The sequence below is a fragment of the Trichomycterus rosablanca genome, chromosome 15 (genome assembly GCF_030014385.1).
Source record: "Trichomycterus rosablanca isolate fTriRos1 chromosome 15, fTriRos1.hap1, whole genome shotgun sequence".
NCBI classification, from domain to species: domain Eukaryota; kingdom Metazoa; phylum Chordata; class Actinopteri; order Siluriformes; family Trichomycteridae; genus Trichomycterus; species Trichomycterus rosablanca.
This window is the reverse complement of record NC_086002.1, coordinates 7,675,484-7,703,037: the sequence shown is the minus strand read 5'-3', so window position 1 is coordinate 7,703,037 and position 27,554 is coordinate 7,675,484. Positions and strand designations below refer to the sequence as shown.

Below are 27,554 nucleotides of genomic sequence, written 5' to 3'. Positions count from 1 at the left end.
GACATGCTTAAAGGGAGAAAAAGGGGAGAAAATGTTTATGTGTTCCAACCATCCAGAAATCAACCAGAAATCACTGAAATCTTAAGACTGGTATAATATACACATCACATACAAGTGTAACCTGACAAACTGTATAGCTTAGTTCAGCTGTCACCTTTCGTGTCTATCTGATCAAAAGTTCACGCGCACAATCGAATCAGCCACAGAAAGGATCTTTTTTTATTCACCAGCATGGAATCCAGTTTTCATAATCCTTTCATTATTGGGTTTCATATCACTCACTTTATGAAACAGCATAGTTTAAGTTCAAAGCAAAGACCTTTTAATATTAGCTTGGCAAAGGGACGGATATTGGAAAATCAAAATTACAGATGTCAGAGGAGAAGAATGAGAGGAAACATACAAAGGAACAGTACTGATATTTGTAGTATGTATTGAAGTCTGTAGGATGTTGGCGCCCTCATGGCTTATAGATTTATCAGCTGACATGAAAGGCTGAAGGAATATGCATGAATCTTTCCTATTCGGATTGGTGTGGTGGGTTTCATGAATTCATCTCTCTTTGTGTGTGTGTGTGTGTGTGTGTGTGTGTGTGTGTGTTGGGGTACTGAGGCTTGGTTGAAAGAGGAAGTTGGTTGATAAAGGAGGGCACTGTTAAATGTTTTCAGTGTCCAAAATCATGACTTAAGGTGCACTTTAGTTTTATTAGTTTTTATAACAGTGTGCTGTAATTTTGTTCTCTATTATACATCATTATTAATCTTAATCTTATTATTATAGATTTAATAAAGCTGTGCTGAAAGAAACTAGAGCCACCGAGGTCATCTGCTTTAGTTTAGGTGACATTAAGTCAGTTATTGAATTATGCAAGGCCAGATTTTAAAAATACATTGTAAAACACTTGCAAAAGTATATGGACACCCATTATAATGATTGGGTTCTTAACATACAACCAAATAGACAGCCATCCAATCTTTTTTTCTTTTTAATGCGTTTCCCTTCTAATCTAGTTATATCCTGTTACCCAACTGGTCGCCTTTACTGCTGCTGACCTCCAATCTGACCGAGAAGAGCTGTGACTATCACATGCCCTTTCCGACATGTGTGTTTGTTTGTTTGTTTATTTGGATTTTAACATCATGTTTTTACACTCTTTGGTTACATTCAAAAAAGACATCAAATCACAAAGTTATATCGAACACTGTCATTGACAATTTTGTATCTCTAATTCACCTCACTTGCACGTCTTTGCCACCACTTTGCTACCCACTTAGCCACTGTGCCGCTCCTCTGACACATGTGTAGTAGCTGATCGCCTATTTATAGGGACAACCAAACAAAGTGACGCTGTTATTATAATCCTGTGTTATAGCTACAAGCCAGTCTCTAGCTTACAATGAATAAAGATGTGCTTAGAAATTTGTAAAGAGGATTTAAAAGAGCTCAAGGCTAAGAATTCTTTGCCAGATTACGAGCTAGGCTACATGGCACAATATGCTTAGCGTTTCTTTTCATATGTTTCTCAGTGCAAGTCAGTAAAAAGCTAAATCCATTTATAACTTAACGTACACAAATGCTCAAAATATGATCTGTTCCATACGATGATCTTCAGTATGCACAAGCCATTCTCTGAGTGTTCTGTTCTTGTAGTTAAGGAAAACTGACTCTATAAAGGTATAAGGCTAGAACAGTGTGTTACTGATTTTACTTTTACTGTAACTAAGAAAAAAGAGGAAAATTACCAATGTGTGCATGAGCCAGAGCCGCCATCTATAAGTTGATATTAACATCTTCAAGGTATCAACAGTGATGCCTTGTAATTAAACACAACCCTGACCAGGATAAAGAGATTACCGAAAAAGGAGCATCTGCTTTCATACCATACATGTAGTCATTTAGATGTCTACATCAAATAAACTGTTTACTTGTTGCCTGGTCTAAAATAATCCCGCGAAAATGGCTCTCTTTTATGCCAAACTAAATCTCAACATTCAGTATGACATTTTTTGTGGCAGTGGTAGCACATGGGTTAAGGTACAGGACAAGTAATTGAAAGGTCACTGGTTCAAGCACCACATCTGCCAGGCTGCCACTGTTGGGTCTTTGAGCAAGATCCTTAACCTTGAATTGCTTGGACTGCATATGATCACAATTGAAAGTCACTTTGGATGAAAACGTCTGCCAAATGCTGTAAATGTCAATGTCAGTCTCTACTGTGTTCAAATCGCATGGCTTACCAACAAAACATTTACTAGGACCTTAAACCGTATCATATAAAAGCTTAACGGAAATTGCTAAAACAACGATGGACCTTTTCCCTGTGAGGTGTGAAACCTGTGCTGCCAAAATCCATGGCCATGGTCCAGCATGGGAATGTGCCAAGCCACCTGAGCAGATGGGTGCTATGAAGCTACTGGATGGTTCTTCCGCCCAGTCATAGGTTCATGGGTTGATCATGGAGGGATTCTGAAAATGAAAAGTTATAATTTCCAGCTTGGACCGAGGGTGTGTCTTGGTTCAGCCAGCACATTAAATACAGATCCATGCATGAACATGTCCATCCAGGTGCTGGAATGAATAATTTATCTTTATTTTTTGTGTGAACGCTTTAATAGAGGATTAAATAGATTTATGTGCATTTCTGCTTACATTTTCCAAATTAGGGCAGCTTTGTGTAGGAATAAAATGGACCTTAATTTTCTCAAAAGAAGTATCTGAACTGCTTGACATCTGACCGAGGCAAGCAGCTTACCCAGCATGCACCATCAAGTACTGATCTGTATATCTGCTTGATCAAAAGAAGTGAGATTACCACTGTGTGCGCAAGTACAACCTTATTACTATGAACCAAGTAATGGTTAGAAAAGAGAAGAATACATTTCCAATAAATATGATAAAGGAGGTGCATATTGGACACAGACCTGCTGAGATTTATAAAACTGGAAGCATTGGACATCAATATTCCTGCATTAATTACTAAGGTGTTTTTTTTTGAGAGGGGAAACTGTTTCATCTTAAATTCAAGGTCTAAGTTGAGCGTTGCTCAGCGATGCCTTTTTGGATTTCCAACCTAATGAATGTCGACAACAGTGAAAAGCAGAAAGACCAGTGATGCACTGTACCTCATTAATAACTGAATTCTCCAAATTATAACAAAATGAATAGGTAGAGGTCTAATTTCCTTTTATGATTAATTAAACCTGCACTCTTGTATTCAGTGCCAGTTCAGACCAAAGCCCATCTGTGTACTGGATAGAGAAAATACTCAGCATTATTTAGTTCTTTTTGTCTTCACTTTATGCCACGCGATGCTCATCTAATCAGGAGTGTAATTGCTATGGGATAAAGCCTGGTACTGATTTTATTTTGATAATTGAATCATAAGTTCCGCTGCAATTTAAAAAACATTATCTGCGGTGGCCCGGTGTCATTAGCATCACGTCCCCCAGCCCTCTCGACAAAAACAACAAAACAAGGCAGCAGACCCTAGCATGACTTTCAAAAAGTTATTAACCACAACATTGATTGCTTGACATGTGGTAGGCAATAAAACTAGATTAATTACAGCTACGCGTCCTTACGACTGCTCACTCCATCACTGCGTAAGGAGGGAATGTCTTGTTTTGCCAATCACATCACAGAAAGTCTCTTTTTTTGTCGCAACTTTGCATGAGTCCCCAAAGTATAAAATTGGAGACTTTGCTATATAGGATTAGAGAGTGTCAGGCTGAATGAGGAGCAGGAAAACAAATATGGATCATTTATGTTTATACACCGATCATCCATAACATTAAAACCACCTCATTGTTTCTACACTCACTGTCCATTTTATCAGCTCCACTTACCATATAGAAGCACTTTGTAGTTCTACAATTACTGACTGTAGTCCATTTGTTCCTCTGCATGCTTTGTTAGCCCCCTTTCATGCTGTTCTTTAATGGTCAGGACTCTCCCAGGACCACTACAGAGCAGGTATTATTTGGGTGTTGGCTCATTCTCAGCACTGCAGTGACACTGATATGGTGGTGGTGTGTTAGTGTGTGTTGTGCTGGTATGAGTGGATCAGACACAGCAATGCTGATGGAGTTTTTAAACACCTCACTGTCACTGCTGGACTGAGAATAGTCCACCAACCAAAAATATCCAGCCAAAAGCGCCCCGTGGGCAGCATCCTGTGACCACTGATGAGCGATTGTCTCTGACTTTACATCTATAAGGTGAACCAACCAGGTAGGAGTGTCTAATAGAGTGGACAGTGAGTGGACACGGTATTTAAAAACTCCATCAGCATTGCCTAAATAATACCTGCACTGTGGGGGGGTCCCGACCATTGAAGAACAGGGTGAAAGCAGTCTAAAAAAGTATGTAGAGAAATAGATGGACTACAGTCAGTAATTGTAGAATTAACTATTAAGTGCTTCTAAATGGTAAGTGGAGCTGATAAAATGAACAGCGAGAGTAGAAACAAGGAGGTGGTCATAATGTTGTGGCTGATCAGTGTATGTTCCACTTATGCGATGATGATGACTGATTTGGATCATTTCTAAAGACCTGGGAGTACAATCCACAGGAGCTTGGTGGAAATGCAGTGTTGCTAATTTCCGCATGAGTGGATGCCCTGAAAAGATCACACCAAAAGCCTAATCAACATGAGCTGTAGTAGGTCACAAATGTTAAGGCTAACCTCAATGTGTCAGTGAATGAATTGGCTACTTTATGTTGTCCATAGATGCGAGTTAGTATATAAATGAGAAATTGTAAGATGAATTTGGAACTTGTTCTTATGCTCAGTGTTTCCAAGGGAGGGCTCTGAGCCCATCAAGACCCTGATTAGGATAAAGTGGTTACAAAAAATGGATAAATAGATAATTGGAGGTATGAATTATGGGGAGGGTGTAATATAATGAAACTATTTTTTTTTAAATGTATCATTTATAGTGACCTTTGTTCATGGGCGGCTTGTTCCTTGACGATCGGGCGACGCACCACCAAAGGGCAAAAGGGAAGAAATTTTTCTATCACATTCAACCAGTGTTAAACTAGCTGTGACTGTTCTGGACAGACTGAATATCATAGTCCAATCAGCGTTGAGTTGTGTTCCGTACAGTACCGCCCCTTTTGGCCGATTTCAGTCTGACTGAAAATCGCCCAGATTGCTCTGATAGACTCTCATATTAAGGCACTTTTTTTTCGAACTGTAGGCACTGCGATGCAATCTGTATGGGTTCCGGGAAGGCTCGCACTTAACGTGCTTGTGTCACATGTAACCTGGTGTAGCGATAATTGGAGCAACTAGTGATCCCACCAGCATGACTACTATTACCTCAGGATCTGCTGCACCTAAAATAAAATGCTATCTGATGAAGACTGAATTAAATTGTTAGTGTGAAGCTTTACTTAATTTTATGATTGATGGTAAAGCTGGTCTCTCTCCATGTTCAAAGTTATTTGTGAGGGCAAACTGACAGATGACTTAAGATGTTAATTATTTAAGCTTTAATTTACACATTGAACGGGTCACGTTGGCCATCGCAACAAATGCCCCCCCTGAAAGATTTGTCAGGAGCCACCACTGCCTATGTTTGAACTTTTCCTTCTATACCCACACCTCACGCTTTAGAACATCTGAGCTTTTAGCTGGCCGAATCTTTCATTACATCCTAATGCCTTTTCCATTTTTAAAATGTTTAAACTTGTAAAATGCTGCCATTCACAGAGCAGAAGAGCTGTGAGATTTATTATTCAATACAGGCTCTGGCCATCTAAAGCCTTGTTTTATGGGGAAGGCAGTAAGTAAGGAAATGTCATTTAGCCATTTGCTCATCAAATGCTAATCCATCAAATATAGTGTTGTTAGCGCATGCCACTCTGGTTGGTGTTAATGGCATTTGATGGCGACTGATGGATAGTGGAAGACAAATTTTGATCCGAGACTTAATGAGAAAACTCATTTATGAAAATGAATCATTTTTTATGTCTATTTTTGTTATTTCGGTTTGGATGAAGTCCAGGCATGGTGAGCCCCTGATCTGTAGTTTTAAGGTTTTTAAAATCACTGTATAACTCATCCCCACTGTTGCTCACTGAGTTAATACCAGGCCTATCAGGACAGACTCATGAAGCATGATCTGTCACTCTGTTTATGTCATTGCACATTTCTGGACATTTAATGCCAAGACACTTTTGTAATTGTTCTATTATATTACATATCCCACATATATATTCTACCAACATTGTACTGCAATGCTTACTTAATATTTCTCACGCACCTAGAGCGTAATAATTTTTAACTGAGTCTTTTATTTACTTAATACTTTTTTCTATTGTACCTTCAGCTGTTGTAATTCTTGACTTTCCCACTGGGATTAATAAAGTGATCTATCTATCTATCTATCTATCTATCTATCTATCTATCTATCTATCTATCTATCTATCTATCTATCTATCTATCTATCTATCTATCTATCTATCTATCTATCTATCTATCTATCTATCTATCTATCTAACCTACCTACCTACCTACCTACCTACCTACCTACCTACCTACCTACCTACTTACTCATCTGTCTGTCTGTCTGTCTGTCTGTCTGTCTGTCTGTCTGTCTGTCTGTCTGTCTGTCTGTCTAATCCATCCATCCATCCATCCATCCATCCATTCATCTATCCAAACTCTCTTGCAACACACAAGCTGCCCAGGACTGGGTTTAAAACTGGTATTAAACAATGCATGATTGTTTAATGCATAAAGGGCAGGTAGAAAGTGGGTTCTTGCAAAGTGGAAAACAATGCGTATGTGAAGAAAAAGCTTATTTGCCAGCATCAACATGTCAATGTTTTTTGTAAACTATCTGTTCCCTTTAGAAGGTCACATTAATTTGTCAGCTATGGTCTGACAGCCACTACTAGTATTTAGCGATTGTCATGGGTATTACACCTGTGACAGGAAGTCAATAGCAACCTTCAGTGGATGGTGACAAATCTGGGTTCATTTCCGTTAGTGCAGAAGTGCTGTCATATCCGCCTGACTTGGGATCCCTTTTGTAATTTCCTCTGCTCATCTCCACTGCCCTGTCAAAATGTGTCATCTTCAGAGAGTTACTTTTTGCTGACTGCATATTTCCTAAACTACAGCCGCTTGGTCATTTCACACACAGGCTGCTTTAGTGATTGGTCTGTTCACCTCAAAGACCTTGCCTTATAGATGTACTATTATTCCTCCCTCCAAGATTGTGTCCAAAGGTCATGTTTACAAGACTGTATTGCTTCTGCCCTAAATATTATGTAATGTCAAATATTTGTTGATGTTTTTCCTGGAATTGTGTTGGTTGGTGTGGCCTCTAAGATTGTGCCTTAAAGTTGTGTTAAAGTTTATAATAAAAAATAAAAAATGTGAGATCACACACATTGGTGGACTGAGTAGCTAGTGCTGTGGTCACTCAGCTTTTACCAGCTGCAACACTACTGCCTGGTCTCTGGCACAAGTGACAAAGAAATGCCTGGAGTGTAGCAGGTTCCTTTGTTCATTTTATGGCTCTGTCTGGGAGTATTTGACTGGCTTGTAAAAAATTAAACCCCATTATGTTTACTCAAGACTGAGGGGATGTGCCATAAATAGAAAATTATACAAGGCTGTATTGCTTTTGCCTTAAATATTATGTTATGTCAAAGATTTATGTTTTTCCTGGATTTATGTTGGTTGGTGTTGCTTCTAAGATTGTGCCTTAAAGTTTATAATTAAAAATTAAAATGTGAGTTATCACACATTGGTGGACTGAGTAGCTAATGCTGTGGTCACTCAAAATACTGTATTGCTTTTGCTTTAAATGCAAAAGCAATACATTGCAAAAGCAATACAATGGCTTTAGTTATGCCAAAGATTATGATGTTATTATGATGTTTTTTTCTGGATTTATGTTGGTTGGTGTTGCTTCTAAGATTGTGCCTTAAAGTTGTGTTAACATTTACTATGAACCGAAGATGGTGTTGATTTCACACCAAAGGGTTATGCCTTTAATACGCAAAAAAATATGGCCCAGAGATTGTAGTACCGTAACCCCTGTGTTTGCAGTGCCAAATGTTTTGTTAGTTCTGCCTAATAGATTATATCTGCGAGCATGTTTTAATGGGGGTGGAGCAGCAGTCTGATATGCTAGCCCAACACCACAAAGAACTGGGTTAGGGTTAGGAACTCTCGAGTTCCAGTGTTCCCAGAGAAACCAGACTGAGGTGAGGAGTATTCAAATAGTGAATAATATGATTTTTTTATTCTATTTGGAATGGCTCCACTGCTGTTAATCCAATGGTGAAAAAAAGGGGGGGCCACTAGTCTGCTCTTTTTAGTCAGCGTGGGGTGGTAAAAGCGGCAGAGGAACTGCATGTAAACAATTCACTTAAATTATAGCAAATTGGATGTGAAGCAGCTTAAACTTTTTTTTTTTTTCTATTTATTTACTTATAGTAAACTGGGAGATTTATTTAGTTATTTAGTTATTAGGATTTTAATGTCATATTTTACACACTTTGGTTACATTCGTGACAGGACAGGTAGTTACTGGTTACACAGGATTCATCAGTTCAAGTTTTTAATGTCAAACACAGTCATGGACAATTTTCTATCTCCAATTCACCTGCATGTCTTTCTACTGTGGGAGGAAACTGGAGCTCCCGGGTAGTGAAGACTGGAAAGTTTCTTTACAAGAGTTGGTATCTGCATTGTAGTCACACTGGTGCTTCACATCAATGGCACTGTGTGTTCTTAATAATAGGCTGGTATACAGTAGTAAGTCTGGGTGGACCTAAAGGACCTGGCCTTTAACTCAGTCCATCATGATTCGCAGGCTGAAGGTTGTTTACAACTGGGAGGTTATGGTGCTTTGCATTAATAATGTTTTTTTTTTTTAAGTAGGAGTGTTTTTATAATGTTTGAAACATACAATTATTATTCAAGTTGGTGAAAAGGTGGTATGAATATTACAAGCTTATATCTCACAGCCTACCAAGTGCCAACCTGCTCTTACTTTTTTCAAGAAACATAAGTCAACAAAGATGCTAAACATGTTTACCTAAGTTGAACCTCCTGTGGAGTCCTAACCTTGCTGCTGTTTTTTTGTTTGTTTTATTTTTCCACCTTTATCCTTGGTACAATAAACACCCTGTGCCCACTGATAGGCTTTTTCCATGCCCGGTGCAAAGTCATGTGCCTGTTTGACCTGCCTTGGGCCCCACTCCTCCACGGTGCTCACTGGTTAACTTCCAATTAGAGCACTTCATGAGAATGCATTAACATTCTAATGAATAGACTACACAGTCCGACCACCAGGGAACACAGAGATGTTTAATATGAGGGGCAGAGCTGCATACTACATTGGTCAGGTCCAACTGATTGCTATGCTAGGAGTAAGCAACGGCAGGGGGTGGACCGGCTTAAATATTGGGACCACTGTTCACCGGTTCAGTCTGGGATGATGGGATTGAGACTTTTTTATACTGCATCTTAAAACTCAACTGTGTGAAAATAGGGTACTGGTGATTCTGACAGTTTACTACAGGGTCAAACATACAGTATGTGGCCAAATGTATTAGATGTAATGTGAAAATATCAAAAGAACATGATCAAATAAAATTACTTTTTTGAGTCAAAACAAGTGCATTGTACACCTGAGAACACCTCACCAAAGGCCCTGTATTATTAACCAGCTATTCTCAATGCCTTCTAATCTGTAACAGACCCATATGGTGTAGAGATTGGCAGGGGGCTCATATTACAGAATGATGCCCAACTGCCATGCCAATGGTCAGCAAGGGGCATGGAGGCACAGATAACTGTCTGTGGTGTTCTTTTTATTCAGGAGTAATGTGCTCCACCTGGGAGAGGATTTTAAATACTGATCTTATTGGGCTCTTGCTAGCTGGCACATTGGCTCTTTGCAAGGCATCTTATGTTTCCGGCATCTCATGAGCTGGGATTCTTTGATCTTTTTCTGAGGAACTCAGCTGGTGTTGGCCATCTTCAGAGATGGCATGACGCCACCTTTTGAGCAGAGCCCCACAGACAAACCTACACTGGATGGGCTGTGCATTTAATTGCAGCCTGGTGTATACAAAATTTCTTTCCCTTTGTTTCCTCGAAAATGTGAGTTATCACACACTGGTGGACTGAGTAGCTAGTGCTGTGGTCACTTAGTTTTACCAGCTGCAACAGTACCTCCTACTGTTTGGTCTCTGGCACAAATGGTGAAGGAATGCTTGGAGTGTAGCAGGTTTCTCTGTTCATTTTATGGCTCTGTATACATGGCTGGTTTGGAAAAACTTTACTCAAGCCTGAGGGGACATGCCATAAATAAGAATTGGACATAATCTAAGAAAATTAATAATAATTCAATAAATAAATGATATAATTCTGTCCCTTACCTGGTTTTTTAACTACTTCATTAAAGAAAGACAGTGGACATTGGTAGCTTAGTGGGTAGAGCTTTGGGCTATTAACTGAACGGTTGAGAGGTCAAATTCCAGCTCTGGGATTCAAACCACTGTTGGGCAGCCAATGTTGGGCCCTTGAGTAAGGCCCTTAACCCTGTTTGTTTCAAGGGTGCCATACAATGACTAACCCTGCACTCTGACCCTGGCTTCCAAACAAGCTGGGATATGTGAAGAAGGAATTTCATTGTACTGTACACCTGTATCTGCATATATGACAAATAAAGGCATTCTATTCTATTCTGAAATTAAATGTACACAAACACGTAAACAATGAAACATTTGACGTTAACATGTGGTTTTTATTTGTATTTAAATACACTTAACTGCAGACACCTGCAGTGTCCCTCTGGCTTAATGTTTGTTTTCTATGTGCTATTTTTTTGCAGAATGGGTACGAACAAGTAGATTGGTCTAAGCTGGTATCACACAATAGCCCGAACACTTAGTTTCTCCTTTATCCTATTTTCTTTAACCTTCTTTTTCCTTTATTGTTTATTTTGTACCTTTCTTCTGAGCTGCCAGGAATGTCAACTTCACTACAATTCCCCTTGGCATTGTAAAGCATCTGTTTATAAGGAAAACATTACATTTTAAAAGCTTTTCTCCCTCGCCGACTCTTCTTAAATGGACCTGTCCTTTTCACTAGGCCGATCTTCAGAAGATGAAGCAGCAGGCCCACAAGACCAAGCAGTTCATTGAAAATCAGGAGGTAGAAGAACGTAAGCTGCTGAAGATCATAGCAGACGCTGACGCTGAGAGAACACGTCAGAAGAAGGAACTAGATCAGGTAAGGCAGAACTAAAGGATTGTGTGTAGTAGTAATACGGGTGTGGTAAAGTTTGTGTGGAGGTTTTATTTCAGTTGGCATCCATTTGGCCTGCAAGATGGATAAAAAGACTGCTGTTGGGTATGTTCCAAAATCATTAGAAGCAAGGTCAATAGAAAGCCACTGCTCCCCGTCTGTGAAAGAAAGAACCAAGTCAGACTTCAGGTCAGCTTCCTGTTAGACAGGAAAGGGGGGAGTGTGTTAACTGGAGAGATTGGACCTGCCTTTTAAAAATGAACAAAGGTGTTTAACATCCAGTTAAAGGAAAATAATGGACAGAATCTGATTTTACAAGCATAAGACATGGATTTCTGGGGTTTTGGCATTAAATACATATTAAATATGGTCAGAACTTCATCCAGTAACTTATTTAAAACTGGTGTCCCAATTAATCTGATAGAATTTGAGGTATGGGTTGTAGAGCTGCCGTGTCCTATAGAAAAGCCACTTAGAGTCTGCTTGTCTCAAACAAGATCTGTTAATAAGAACCACTTCACCAAAGACACTTAAAGATTTAGAGAAGTTAAAAAAAAAGCCCACAAATGCATTTTCAAAGACCCAAGACTGTTAATTCACAATTGGACAAGCAACTTCTTCTAGGAGTGGATATTCTGAAAAGATCACAACAAGAGCACAACATGCCATGCTTTAAAAAACAGCTGCAGGATTCTGTGGAGCACATTAATACAGGTCCTATATTCATGTGATCATTAAAAGAAAACCTAATTGAGGCTTTCACAAAGAAAACCACTCATTTTAATCCTATAAAAAAGACCAATTAAAATAGACCAGTTTAAAAAGCAATAAAAAAAATAAATAAAAACTAATTTAAAAATTAATAAAAAAAATAAGCAAATAAGCAAAAAAAAGACCAATGAAAATAGACCAATTAAAAAGCAATAAAATAAAAAAATAAAAACAAGTAAATAAATGAATAAATAAAAAAATAAATAAAAATAAGCCTACAAAAAGCTTGTGAAATTTGCAATGACCTGAATGTTTCCCACAGATTCATTTATTTTTGAACAAGAGTTTTTGACAAAAATGCACAGCACTATGTTTAAAAAAAAAAAGCCATTGCACAACACCCAAACCTATCCTGAACTGTGAAACATGGTGGAGGAAGCATCATGGTTGACGCTTTTTGGTCCCTCAGAGCTCAGACAACTTTCCATGACTCCTGAGTCAACAATCAACTGATGTGTGACTGGCTTTTTTCCCTTAAAGTGTGGAACTGAGCACTTGTAATGGGAAAGAGCATTTAGAAAGTAAAGCCTTAAAGCTTAAAGTAAATTTAGCATGTGGATGCAATACTCTGATTTCTGGGGATTGGCATAGCTGATCATGTTTAATTTCTTGTCTTTTTATGTTCATATTTCAAACTTGACTGCTGATGCAGATTTTTGGTAAGGTCAGTAGTCCCTTGCCCATGTCCTGAAAGCACATGCTTGAACGACCTGTGCTGACTGCAGCTACTCTGTTGGTAGATCTCTGCCACGGACTTATTTCATATGTAACCTCTAAAATTATAATCAGACAGCAAAAAGCTTGCCCATTCCCCACAGCCTTATGCTCTATTTAATGTTATTTAGAGCGATCTAACTGGATAGAGAAGCAGAAGGACACGCATGCATGCTGTACTCCAGTTAGCATTATTATGTGTGCCAGGGGAGTGATGTGAACATTTTATTTAGATGTTGCAATTAGAAAGCAGTTTCAAGCCTTTGTGTATGGGGGAAAGGGTGTAAATCTAAACAAATCTATAAAAAACGAGCAAAACTCATTAAGTATTATTTTATTCCACTAACTTCATTCTATTCAGGGTCACAGTAACACTCTAGACAGGCTGGCAGCTGATAGCAGGGCAGCACACTTACTCATTCACTTATATTCAGAGGCAATTTAAAAGATGCCTATCTTCTCACAAACACTGACCAGAGTTAAGGCTCAAACCCAGGTCCTTTAAATATTGTGTTTGACACCCATTTAGCCCCATTAATTCCTTTTTAATGCTTTATCCAGAACGAAATCTGCATTTACATAAAGGGAAAACACATCTAATTCACATAAAGAGTAACCAGAACTAAGAATCAAACCTGGCTCCCAGGGGTTGTGGAGCATGCACCGTACCCTACAGTGTGAATGAGTATTTATATATAAACACTGATCAGCCATAACATTAAAACCACCTCCTTCTACACTCACTGTCCATTTTATCAGCTCCACTTACCATATAGAAGCACTTTGCAGTTCTACAATTACTGACTGTAGTTCATCTGTTTCTCTGCATGCTTTGTTAGATCTTAGAACTAGGTAGGTCTAATAGAGTGAACAGTGAGTGGACACGGTATTTAAAAACTCCAGCAGCATTGCTGTGTCTGATCCACTCATACCAGCACAACACACACTAACACACCACCACCATGTCAGTGTCACTGCAGTGCTGAGAATGATCCACCACCCAAATAATACCTGCTCTGTGGTGGTCCTGGGAGAGTCCTGACCATTGAAGAACAGCATGAAAGGGGGCTAACAAAGCATGCAGAGAAACAGATTGACAGTCAGTAATTGTAGAGCTATAAAGTGCTTCTATATGGTAAGTGGAGCTGATAAAATGGACAGTGAGTGTGGAAACAAGGAGGTGGTTTTAATGTTATGGCTGATCAGTGTATATAGTTTATCTGTACTTGGTTTGTAGTTCTGTTAAAGCTTGAAAAAGATGTCTGTATTTGATCTTCAGAGGAAACAAACCACTGCTTTTACCTTCTTGGACTGAAGTTTATCCCAGGTTTAAAGCAGACCTGCATCTGTGAGTCTCAGTAGGTGTGGGTCATATAGCTACCCACGTTTAAAAAATAAATAAATAAAAAACTGCCGTCGCACAAAGCCTGGGACCGAATAAAACGCTGTGAGCTGATGCAGTATGGCAACATGAGTCATCCTCTTCTTCACACATGGGCAAACACGTGAAAGCTATGAAGACTTTTCAAAAACCTTAGAAAAAGTTTTTTTTTTTTAAATATTCAGCATGCTGTTCTATTAATACCTCCTTCTCCACATCCCATTCAAAATCTGCCAAGTCAAGTTCTGCTTTCTGCTGTTTGTTTTGATGTTTTTAAACGTTTTTTAATGCTGTGTTTTAATATTGAAGGTAATTAGCGAGCGGGACATTCTGGGAACTCAGCTAGTGAGGAGGAACGACGAGTTGGCTCTCCTGTACGAGAAGATCAAGATCCAGCAGTCCATTCTGAACAAGGGCGAGACCCAGTACAACCAGAGGGTGCAGGACATCAGGCTGCTTAAGATGGAGATCAAGAAGCTGCGGAGGGAAAAGGGGGTCCTGAACAAGACAGTGTCCAATGTGGAAGACCTCAGGTAAATTCTGGCTTGTGTGTTTTGCTGCTTTTTTACTTAATGGTGAGATACAGCATGACACGTTTACTAATCTGAATGTAGTAGCAGCACACTTGTTGGATTTTGTGTTAACTCATACCTACAGATGAAATACAAAATATACCTAAAGGAAAATGACACATAAAGCATCTGATCTTGTGATGATGCACATCAGCCAGGTGAGACTACTGGCAAGGCTTGACCCATTTGGAATGGCTGCTCATATATACGAGGGATCTTAAAAAAGTTTCCGCACTTTTATATTTTGGTTGGAAACGGTGAGAGTGAGAGGAGTAGAAACTGGTCGTGTCTAAAAGACTGAGAGAGCTTATACACCAATCAGCCATAACATTAAAACCACCTCCTTGTTTCTACACTCACTGTCCATTTTATCAGCTCCACTTACAATATAGAAGCACTTTGTAGTTCTACAATTACTGACTGTAGTCCATCTGTTTCTCTGCATGCTTAGTTAGCCCCCTTTCAAGCTGTTCTTCAATGGTCAGGACTCTTCCAGGACCACTACAGAGTAGGTATTACTTGGATGGTGTGTTAGCGTGTGTTGTGCTGGTATGAGTGGATCAGACACAGCAGCCCTGATGGAGTTTTTAAACACCTCACTGTCACTGCTGAACTGAGAATAGTCCAACCAAAAACATCCAGCCAACAGAGCCCCTAGAAGCACATCTAGAAGATGACCAACTCAAACAGCAGCAATAGATGAGCGATCGTCTCTGACTTTACATCTACGAGGTGAACCAATTAGGTCGGAGTGTCTAATAGAGTGGACAGTGAGTGGACACGGTATTTAAAAACTCCAGCAGTGCTGCTGTGTCTGATCCACTCATACCAGACACACACTAACACACCACCACCATGTTAGTGTCACTGCAGTGCTGAGAATGATCCACCACCCAAATAATACCTGCGCTGTAGTGGTCCTGTGGGGGTCCTGACCATTATAGAACAGGGTGAAAGCAGGCTAAAAAAGTATGTAAAGAAACAGATGGACTACAGTCAGTAATTGTAGAACAACAAAGTGCTTCTATATGGTAAGTGGAGCTGATAACATGGACAGTGAGTGTAGAAACAAGGAGGTGGTTTTAATGTTATGGCTGATCAGTGTATATACTGGTTGACGAATTGCTCACCCTTGTCGCTGGGAAAGACCACCTTGCTGTACAATATAATGCTGGAAGCATAATATTATGGGCATGTTTTTTTAAGTAGCAGGAACTGGCAGTATGGTCAGGATTGATGGGAAATTATTGGCGCAGATTACAAAGAGATCTCAGATAAAAATCTGCTCCTCTCCACCAGAATAGATAAAAAATAATAAAATAAAAGTGTTGATTTTTCAACAATACAGTGAGCCAGCAACACTGAGCTGGTTAGAAAAAAAAAAGTCAAAGTTCTTGATTTATTCTATTGAACATCTGTGACGAAACCTCAAAATTGCTCTACTCCGTGGCTCTCCAACCAACCTGGCAGAACTACAAAAAAGGTCAGATTGTACCCTCATGTTGTGCATAATTAGCAGTGAAAGCTATTATGATAATTAATACAGCAGTTCTATTCTTTTTGGTCTAAATAAGGAAAAATCGCATCCTTTTAAAAGCAGCTGTGACCTAAAACCTCAGTTTAGTTGCTTTTGTTCTGAGCATATTGCAGTAGGTTTTTTGCAAGGCAGAAGAAGTTAATACTGTCAAGTAGCTAACTCTGAAATGGCTTGTACTTAATATTTATTCATTCATTGTCTGTTTTATGGCTGCTTTATCCTGGTCAGGGTCGCAGTAGGTCAGATTCATTGGGCGACAGGTTGCCAGTTCATTACAGGGCAAACACACACTCACAAACATTTAGAGCAATTTCTAGTAGCACCAATGGACTTGTTGGAGAAAACTGGAGTACTCAAAGCACATACACTGATCAGCCATAACATTAAAACCACTTACTTGTTTCTACACTCACTTTCCATTTTATCAGCTCCACGGATCAGACACAGCAGTGCTGCTGGAGTTTTTGTAAATGCCGTGTCCACTCTCTGTCCACTCTATTAGACACTCCTACCTAGTTGGTCCACCTTGTAGATGTAAAGTCAGAGACGATCGCTCATCGATTGCTGCTGTTTGAGTTGGTCATCTTCTAGACCTTCATCAGTGGTCACAGGACACTGCCCATGGGGCGCTGTTGGCTAGATATTTTTGGTTGGTGGACTATTCTCAGTCCAGCAGTGACAGTGAGGTGTTTAAAAACTCCTGCAGCGCTGCTGTGTCTGATTCACTCATACCAGCACAACACACACTAACACACAACAACCATGTCATTGTCACTGCAGTCCTGAGAATGATCCACCACCCAAATAATACCTGCTCTGTGGGGGTCCTTTGGGGGTCCTGACCATTGAAGAACAGGACGAAAGACCGCTAAAAAAGTATGTAGAGAAATAGATGGACTACAGTCAGTAATTGCAGAACTACAGAGTGTTTCTATATGGTAAGTGGAGCTGATAAAATGGACAGTGAGTGTAGAAACAAGGAGGTGGTTTTAATGTTATGGCTGATCAGTGTATATGGAAAATTACAAAGCACATATTTTGCTGTCATTCTTTTTTCTTATTTGACATAAACAGATGACAAGGATTAACAGCACTTTAATGCTTTGGCCATGCTACTCAGTGGTAAACCACACTAAATGAAAAAAGTTGGGAAGTAAATTGATCCTGACTGAATTCTGGGGACATTTTCTCAACTGCTTCTGTTAAATGATGGGTTAAAGTCCTAAATAAAGACGACAAACAGATAAAAAAGTCTGTGGTTCTGACCTTTGCATTTAAAACAGAATAAAACAGAATACTCAGCATGTCGAGTCAGAAATACTACATGGTCAAAAGTATGTGGACAGCACTTCTATTTATTTGAGAACAATTAGGTGTTTAAAGTACAGATCTCATGTGTCCTAATGTACTGTAAGTGCTGTAGTTTTACAGGTGCATAAAGTCCTACAGAAATAGACAATAAATAATAGAGATTAAAACTGCTTAAATCATGTTATAGTTTGTTAAAAACTGGAGATTTTTGGCCTTTCCTTAATACCGTACAGGGTTAATTAATCATGAAAACTATTTAATGTGCTTTACTGTGCTGCGGGTGTCACATCCCTTGCACAGCATAGACAAGGGTAGCATATTGACTATTTATATAAATAAATGAATAAATACAGAAGTAAGTAAATAAATAAATTAATACATGCAGAAGTAAGTAAATACATAAATAAATAAATACAAAAGTAAGTACTTAAATAAATAAATACATAAAATGTATTACTCTTCATTAGGAAGGTGCTTTATCACAAAATGCAACAGTTTAGCCACCCTAGACTAGTATTTATTGTATTTAAACACTTAAGCCACTGTGGAGGAAGCTGATATGAAGCACAGCAAAATTACAAAAGCTATAAAGCTTCACTAGACTGAGCTGTATTCATTATTTTATTTTTATTTATTAAATGAAATAAATAAAATAACTACATAATAAATTAACTACGTATCTTATAAATAAAATAATAAATAAATAAAATAACTACATAATAAATTAATTACATATCTTGTACATATCCTGTAAAGCCCTATTGACAATTGCTTCTACTGACAAAAATAATAATAATTTAACATTAGGTACATTTGTACACTTTTTTATGACACACTTGTACACACTTTGGTTCATGTTCTGTGATACTCTTAGTGTAATTACTAGTGTAATTGTAGTTACTATTTTGTATAATAGTACCTATTTTGCTGAAAGACTGGTGTACGCACACAGTAAATAGTAAACTTTGGTAAACTTTTTCTCTGATTCTATTGAGATTTTGCTGAACTGAACTTGCAAAGCTCAGCTCTCCAGCTCTGATATATCTGTGAGTGCAAATTGTTGGGTAATTGTTTGACTCTGCCTGTGGCAGGTACAGGTAGTAGTGGTGAATAAATCTTTATTATAATGACAAATTGTATCATTAATGTATGCTCTATTCTACCTACTCCTGGTTATTTCGGTAATGTGTGTGCTGGCTTAACCGTACTAGTGTGTCGGCTTTCTTTACCTTGCACTAGATTATCCGTCTGCTTGCTAAGAGGCTAGATATCCTTAAATCTAAATTATACAGTAATGTCTCAGGACAGTCCACTTGTTTTAACATTACTTCAGCTAAAATGATTTTCTATGAGTTTTCTACAGAGCCAGTAATAAAGTGAACAAGATAGATTGTCTGAGAACCTACTCACTATTACAAACTAAGTTCTTATATTTTACAGGACCCAAATGGAGCAATCAGTAAAATATGTTCTATGTAACAATAATTAAATTATTGAGTACAAATGATCCCCACAGATAAGCTGAGGCTATAATAGCTGCAAAAAAAGAGTGAAACTCCATATAATCTGTGCTACAGTTTCATGTTTTGTAGCACTCAAGTGTGTCTAAATCATTCCAAAAAGAAAAAAAGAGACCTCAGAGAAGCAATTGTTGGTTTTCACCAGGAAAGGGTTATAAAGCCACCTCCAAACAATTCAAAATTGAAATGATTGTTTTCAAATAGGGAGTCTTAAAGACAGTTGCCAGTCTTTTCAGGGGTGGGCATTCCAGCAAACTCAGTTCAAGCTCAGTTTATTTAACACTCAAAGATATAAAGAAAAAAACAATAGTTCCACAATGACACAGCTCTTTGTAAGCATATTAAATGTTTGCAACAGGACAATTACAAAACGACTAAACAAGTACGGCTTCCATGGAATATGGCAACAAGCCACAAAGCTCTAGAATAATGTGATTTTGATTGATGGGACCAAGATGGTCATCATACAGAGATTTGGGCTTGTTTTGCAGCCACAAGCCCTGGAAAACTTGCAGTCATTGAACAAATAATGAAGTCCACTGTATAAAAAAATATACTTGGGTGGAATTATTTTTTCATTTTTTTCTCATGGTTACTGTATACTGATTTACTGTTTTTTTCTTATTACAAGAAACGCCGATCAACAATAACATTAAAACCACCTCATTGTTTCTACACTCACTGTCCATTTTATCAGCTCCACTTACCATATAGAAGCATTTTGTAGTTCTACAATTACTGACTGTAGACTGTAATCTATTTCTTTACATACTTCTTTCCTGCTTTCACCCTGTTCTTCAATGGTCAGGACTCTCCCAGGACCACTACAGAGCAGGTATTATTTGGCTGGTGGATCATTCTCAGCACTCCAGTGACACTGACATGGTGGTGGTGTGTTGGTGGGTGTTGTGCTGGTATGAGTGGATCAGACACAGCAGTGCTGCTGGAGTTTTTAAACACCTCACTGTCACTGCTGGACTGAGAATAGTCCACCAACCAAAAACATATCCAGCCAACAGTGCCTCGTAGGCAGCATCCTGTGACCACTGATGAAGGTCTAGAAGATGACCAACTCAAACAGCAGCAATAGATGAGCGATCGTCTCTGACTTTACATTTACAAGGTGGACCAACTAGGTAGGTGTGTCTAATAGAGTGGACAGTGAGTGGACATGGTATTTACAAAAACTCCAGCAGCACTGCTGTGTCTGATCCACTCATACCAGCACAACACACACTAACACACCACCACCATGTCAGTGTCACTGCAGTGCTGAGAATGATCCACCACCTAAATAATGCCTACTCTGTGGTGGTCCTGTGGGGGTCCTGACCATTGAAGAACAGCATGAAAGCAGGCTAAAATAGTATGTAGAGAAACAGATGGACTACAGTCAGTAATTGTTGAACTACAAATTGCTCCTATGTGGTAAGAGGAGCTGATAAAATGGACAGTAAGATTAGAAACAAGGAGGTGGTTTTAATGTTATGGTTGATCAGTGAATATTTAATAAACAAATTATAAGTTACTTAAAATCATATTAATCTACATTCTGCAAATAGTGTCAAATAATCATAGATAAAGCTACGTGATTGGTTGTCAAAACACCTTATGTAATTTAGGCTCTGTAATGACTGATGAGGAATGTATAAAATACTAATTACATGATGATCTGGAAAACATGCACATATTCACTTAATTATGAGCCAGCAGTGGAATAGAGGTGGAATAAATCTTTCGCCTGGCACCTGGAACCAAAGTTGATGCCATACGAAAATATACTTTACATCATGCGTCCAATAAAAATAGCTTGTTTTTATAACACCTCTCAGAAGATTCAGAATTCATGTCGATCTTTCTGTTCTTTTATTTATTCTTGTTTTTTTTATTTTTTATTTAGTTACTGCTATTTTAACTCACCAGCTGAGTCCTCCCTATCACATGTTGGCTGTTAATCTGAGAGCATGAAGACCAACATGTGCTCTTAGACATTTAAAGCCTTTTCTAACAGATGCTCATGCAGTATCGCTGAGACATGAGCGCTCAGATACTGGATTTAACAAGGTTGGCTAGTGTTAAATGTTATTTATTAAAATTAGACTCCTGGATACTTATTGTTATGGCATTGTTCATAGTTGTACTAGATTTCTTATTATTTAAATGTAGCTTTGTATCTTTTTCTTTTTGATCTATTCCACCAAATTTTTATTTATTTTATTTTACTCAAGAAGTAGTTGTATTTAGATGATTTTATTCAGACAGTTTTATTTAGTCATGCACAGCAGTTTAAAATGAAAAAAAGTTTGAAAAGTTAAGATTTAGAACAGAAGACAAAGGTGTTAACTTCATTTACTTTGACTTTAATTTCATAGCAGACAATAACAACCCATGATGTGTCATGTTTTGTCTGGTCACAATCGTCTTGCTTAAATTCTTATCTTTTCCTTACTGCCTTGGTTGTCATTATTTATAGAAAACATGGCTAATCCTGAATCAGCATTTCTGTTCATGCATTTTTTTGTACATGCATCTGTTTCCCAAACATATACAGTACAGACGTGAGCCATGGCTGAAAAATCCTCTATGGTCGTCTGGCATTTTTACTTATTACATCACAGCAGTATCACTGTATGCATACAAAGAGCTGATCCTAGTCTAACCTGACTTGCCTACTGCAGATTTGATCCCCCTGGTTTGAGAGAACAGATTTTAAAGTTCTATTCAGACGCCTTTAATGATTCTTTACTTCTCTTCGAGCTCTGCATGACCTGACTTCCATGTGTCAATGCAAGCCGCTAATAGTAACCCATGCAGACAGCTGTATTCTGCATAAAAGCCATTCAGAGCGCGTTTCTGAACCCATGCTGACCCACGCAGCATCGGTGGAGACGCATCACAGCTGAGGTGAGCGAGAGCGAGGTGTTGTTTTGAACGTGTTTCACACCAGGGGCTCAATAAAGGTGCCACAGATGTAACAGAATGAGGCGAGACTAAGTGCCGGGATCGATGGCGAAACCGGCTACACGTGAGTCGGCTCTCTCTGGGATCTTTTAGGCATGACTGAGCTTGATAATAAATCACTGGAGCGAGATTTTGCACACCTCTACTCTCTGCATGGTGCACCTTTCCTGCTGGTGGCGTAACTTGTAAAAGAACTGCTGACCTGGTTGTGTTTTTTAAACGTGATCTCCATAAATTAGAAAGGAACATGATCCTAGGACGGCACCCTAGAGTTTTTATGGACACAGTAAGGCCTGATTATTAAAAAACTGTATTTTGCAGAGCATTGACAGGGTCAAGCCAATTTAAGTAGTGCCAGCTTGCACAGCATGTTGAAATTGTGGTTGAAATTTGTGTGTGTGTGTGGGGGGGGTTTATAGTCACAATAGGTTTTTTGATTTCCTAACATAGGAAACTGTTAATGTTTAATTTAAACAGACAGATTTGAAGATATTCATATTTGCTTTTCTAATTCAGTTGGTGCATAATAAGCACTTGTTACGTACAAATAATTAGTAAAAGCTTAATGTCTAATGCTGCAGGATAGCAGTTTAGTCTAAAGAAAACTATTTAATACCATTTAAATCAAATATTACTTTTAGTGCTTAAAGTTTTGTTAAAAGTTTAAACCCATTGTCTGGGTGGAAAGCAGGCTTCAAATGGAAACCCCACTCAGTAAATGTACTTCAGTATTTCAGCGCACAGAGCACTTAGATGTGTCTAAGCTTCTTCTATTAGCAGTTTGGCCAATGGATGTTCTATTGTAGCTAAACAAAACTAACATTAGCCACAAGATCTTGTAGTACAAACATAGGGAGGCAGGATTATTTCTACAGTAGTAAAGACCTAGTGAGGTGCCTTGTTGCCTACATGGACAGCTGCCTAAGTAGAGAGGATTCTAATAAGACATAAGGCAGGTTATTCAGAAACAATACTTGAACAGCGATTATATCAACAGTTTTCGCTTACTAGGCTAACATAGTTAGCCTCAGGCCATTTAAATCAACAAGCTGAGGCGGCACAACCCACTAGCATGCCAGCTAACATCTCCCTCCGTGTACCGAAAATGGTTAAATAGTCACTGGCAACCCGAATTTCCAAATGTCCAAATAAATGACACTTGTACACCTGCATACAAATTAAAAAAACAATGAGAATTTATTTACATTTGAAAAGAGCTCCATTCGTTGTGCCGCATTCGTTTGCCATATTTGAAATCTTTGGCGAGAAAAGATGTGCAGCACAGAATTCTGGGATTGCCTTCGCCGCCAAGGAAGCATCGGCTGCTCCTTCAGTATTCAGTCAGTTTATCGCTCAGAATTAAGGCACCCCGGTAGGCAGCATGTAAAGACATCTAAAAATTCCGACAGCCTTCTTCTCATGAGAGTGTAGGATGACGTCAAATGCGTCTTTTTAAATACTGTCTTTATAATTAGAGCAACACCTCTTGAAATCTCCAGGCAGTATTAAATAAAGGCAAACAATGGAGTTGCATTACCATGCATAATTTTGATGTGCAGTTTTGCCAATCACAAATCAAGTGAGAGCTTCGTTCATATTTACTTAAAATTAAGGGAAAAAGCAATCCAAAATAATCTATCACAATTTCGAAGTGATGTAGCGCTCTAGGTGTTGAACACCCTGCTATAGATTGAATAAAAAGCTCCTTGTGACTTATCATGCTAGATAATTTACAACAAATAGTTCAAAGTCTCTCAGCATAGTGACTACAGTTAAATTAACTGCATGTCTCCATGCCCTGCCAACTCTGTGTATTGTCATTGAGATGCTTTTTTAATTGTGCTGCTTTTTAGCAGGTAATGCTAACAGCAGCATTTCTTGGGCGGCCATGACTCGGTCACATTCAGCGCTTTCTAAAAACTTTAATGGAACTGAAAGTGCATCTGTAATTTTTGCCACATTTTAAGGGTTGAGTAGTGAACGTTGCGCAAATGCATTTTCCAATACTTAATTGTAGGTTGTTTTGGGTATGAGAGAGCACTAAATGGCATAATGGAGTGTTTCTTGGCTTCTAATTGATTGAATATTCTAGGAAAAATCTCTTCCCCTCACATCTTTTGAAGCCGGTCAGTGGCGGTTTAACAAATGCTTTGTTAAAAGTGCAAGCATGCAATTCCTCGTTCTGTACTTCTGTGCCCTGTTTCTTACTCGTTGTACTCACAGTTGTGTGTGGGAGTGTGTGCGCCTTTATGTTGCACTTGGTAAAGATGTTGATTGAAGTTTAAGGTACTATATCAACCCTGCCATCCACGATGAATCAATCCTGCCACACGTCTCTCTCTGCCCTTCATTCTGTCTCAGATTCTCAGTGTTTCGAGGCGAGTACCTTCCCCAAAGAAACAAAATGACAGATCGAAGCCTGGATAGAAAATGAAAGCCAAAATAGCAGGAATAAGAACGGGGGGCAACCCGAAACTCCCCGGCTCTTACCTACACTGATTTATTTATAATAGCGGGAGGAATTAGAACATTGACAAGATAAGATGGATGGCTTGTTTTCTGTTAGCAGTCAGTGATGTATTCAGCTGGTGATGTATCGGCTCTGCTGCCACAGCGGCGATAGGCTAAAAATAAGCACCTTGCCAAAATTGCAATTAAAATGCATAAATTAAACCTGCTGCCAAAAAAGCAGAGACAAAATAGAAAGCAGCCCCCTTGTGTGCTAGTCACGTTTCTCTAACCTGTAGAGGAGATGAGTGTGGCAGTTTTAATAATGTATTCAAAGTGGGCTGCACTTTCAGTTCGTATATACACCAAACTCCAGTGTAATTTGAACATTTTATAAGGAAAAATAAATAAATAAATAAATAAAAATAAATACTCTTATCAGGATAAAAAAAAACTATTAAATAAGAAAATAAATTCTCTTATCAGGATAAAAAAAAGAATATTTTATATACACCGACTAGGCATAACATTATGACCACCGACAGGTGAAGTGAATAACACTGATTATCTCTTCATCACGGCACCTGTTAGTGGGTGGGATATATTAGGCAACAAGTGAACATTTTATCCTCAAAGTTGATGTGTTAGAAGCAGGAAAAATGGGCGAGCGTAAGGATTTGAGCGAGTTTGACAAGGACCACAAAGGGCAGTTGTAGCCTAGTGGTTAAGGTACTGGACTAGTAAGCAGAAGGTTGCCGGTTCAAACCCCACCACTACCAGGTTGCCACTGTTGGACCCTTGAGCAAGGCCCTTAACCCTCAATTGCTTAAAAACTGTATACTGTAAGTCGCTTTGGATAAAAGCGTCTGCTAAATACCGAAAATGTAAATGTAAATGTAAATGATGGCTAGATGACTGGGTCAGAGCATCTCCAAAACTGCAGCTCTTGTGGGGTATTCCCGGTCTGCAGTGGTCAGTATCTATCAAAAGTGGTCCAAGGAAGGAACAGTGCTAAACTGGCGACAGGGTCATGGGCGGCCAAGGCTCATTGATGCACGTGGGGAGCGAACAGACGAGCTACTGTAGCTCAGATTGCTAAAGAAGTTAATGCTGGTTCTGATAGAAAGGTGTCAGACATACAGTACATCGCAGACATACACTGTACACATACACAGTGCATCGCAGTTTGTTGCGTATGGGGCTGCATAGTGCAGACCAGTCAGGGTGCCCATGCTTGCCCTTGTGCACCACCGAAAGCGCCAACAATAGGCACGTGAGCATCAGAACTGGACCACGGAGCAATGGAAGAAGGTGGCCTGGTCTGATGAATCACGTTTTCTTTTACATCACGTGGATGGCCGGGTGCGTGTGTGTTGCTTACCTGGGGAACACATGACACCAGGATGCACTATGGGAAGAAGGCAAGCCGGCGGAGGCAGTGTGATGCTTTGGGCAATGTTCTGCTGGGAAACCTTGGGTCCTGCCATCCATGTGGATGTTACTTTGACACGTACCACCTACCTAAGCATTGTTGCAGACCATGTACACCCTTTCATGGAAACGGTATTCCCTGATGGCTGTGACCTCTTTCAGCAGGATGATGCACCCTGCCACAAAGCAAAAATGGTTCAGGAATGGTTTGAGGAGCACAACAATGAGTTTGAGGTGTTGACTTGGCCTCCAAATTCCCCAGATCTCAATCCAGTCGAGCATCTGTGGGATGTGCTGAACAAACAAGTCCGATCCATAGAGGCCCCACCTCACAACTAACAGGAGTTAAAGGATCTGCTGCTAACATCTTGGTGCCAGATACTACAGCACACCTTCACTGGTCTAGTAGAGTCCATGCCTCGACGGGTCGGGGCTGTTTTGGCAGCAAAAGGAGGACCAACACAATATTAGGGAGGTGGTCATAATGTTATACCTGATCAGATATATATATATCTGTCACAAAGCTGACCCACACTGGGGCCAAGACAGCAACGCAATCAACTGGGCTTCAAACAATCACAAGGCATAACCTATTCACTTGTTTCCTAACACTTAAACATAGCCCATTCACATACTTCATGTTCCAGCAGGTGGAAGAAACCCCTGACCGACAGAGAGAAAACATGCCAGACTTATTACAGATTGTGGTTGTTCCCCAGTGACACTGCACTGGGCTCTAATTCCCTATATTTTCAGTTTCCTCCTACCTAACAAACACCTGCAGAAGGTAAATTCACAACTCTGAATTGCCTCTAGATTTGAGTTGTTACATCAGTGAATGAGTGAATAAGTGGTCCTCTGCCCAGGATTTTTGCTGGTAGGCTCTGGAACCTATGCAGCCCCAGTATTATTATTCTTAACACACCAGTCAGAGGTGGACTCTAACATAGGGCACTCATGTAACACAGAGGTCAGATGGAGTTTCTCCTCACTCCTGCTGCGATGTCATATCTGGGACTGGTCTTGGTGCCGACACCAGTTGGGGGAGTCACATGGAGCATAGGGTCTCTCCGTATGACATATGGGTCTTTGTTGGAACTCATCAATGGCAGGCGATAAGAAGAGGCTGGCGACAGCACATGTTTGGAGGGGACGTGCATTCGGTCTGCGGCTCTCTTTGGCCAGAGTGGGTGTGGTTTAAGCGGCAGGGAATCTACACTGGGGATTGGAAACAACTAAATTGGGTAACACTAGCTACAACTGTATTTTAGACTTTTTATGTGTGTGTGAGTGTGTGTAAGAACTGATACTTTTCGATTACGCAAGGCTACTTCTTTACAGCAAACCAAGCACAAGTGTTTTATTTTTTTAGCATCCCAAAATTCCTCAAAGCCATTTTGATTCTAACAGTTCTACCTGACATCATTCAGCTATGAATGTCACACCAGGCTGAACAAAGAAATCCCTGTTCTACACCACACTGCTCTGTGTTTAATTCAGTTCTGCCGTAGCCTCAAGCAAACCTCCTTTATGAATCTGCTGAAGGGAAGTTTTTATTAATATAGTGTGTTCCGAGCGCCCAAGGTTGCTTTATAATCGTCACATAAAAGCACAAATTGACACAAAT

The 27,554-nt window shown here is 39.3% G+C and overlaps 1 protein-coding gene across 1 annotated transcript in view; it reads left to right on the top strand.

Annotated features, from left to right (window-relative positions):
* Positions 1 to 27,554, top strand: part of cfap58 (cilia and flagella associated protein 58) — a 117,854-nt gene that overhangs the window by 39,028 nt on the left and 51,272 nt on the right. The window contains exons 12-13 of the mRNA XM_063009699.1: positions 11,126 to 11,266; positions 14,457 to 14,680. Coding sequence (XP_062865769.1) covers positions 11,126 to 11,266; positions 14,457 to 14,680 — 365 coding nt within the window. The remainder of the gene's footprint in view (positions 1 to 11,125; positions 11,267 to 14,456; positions 14,681 to 27,554) is intronic.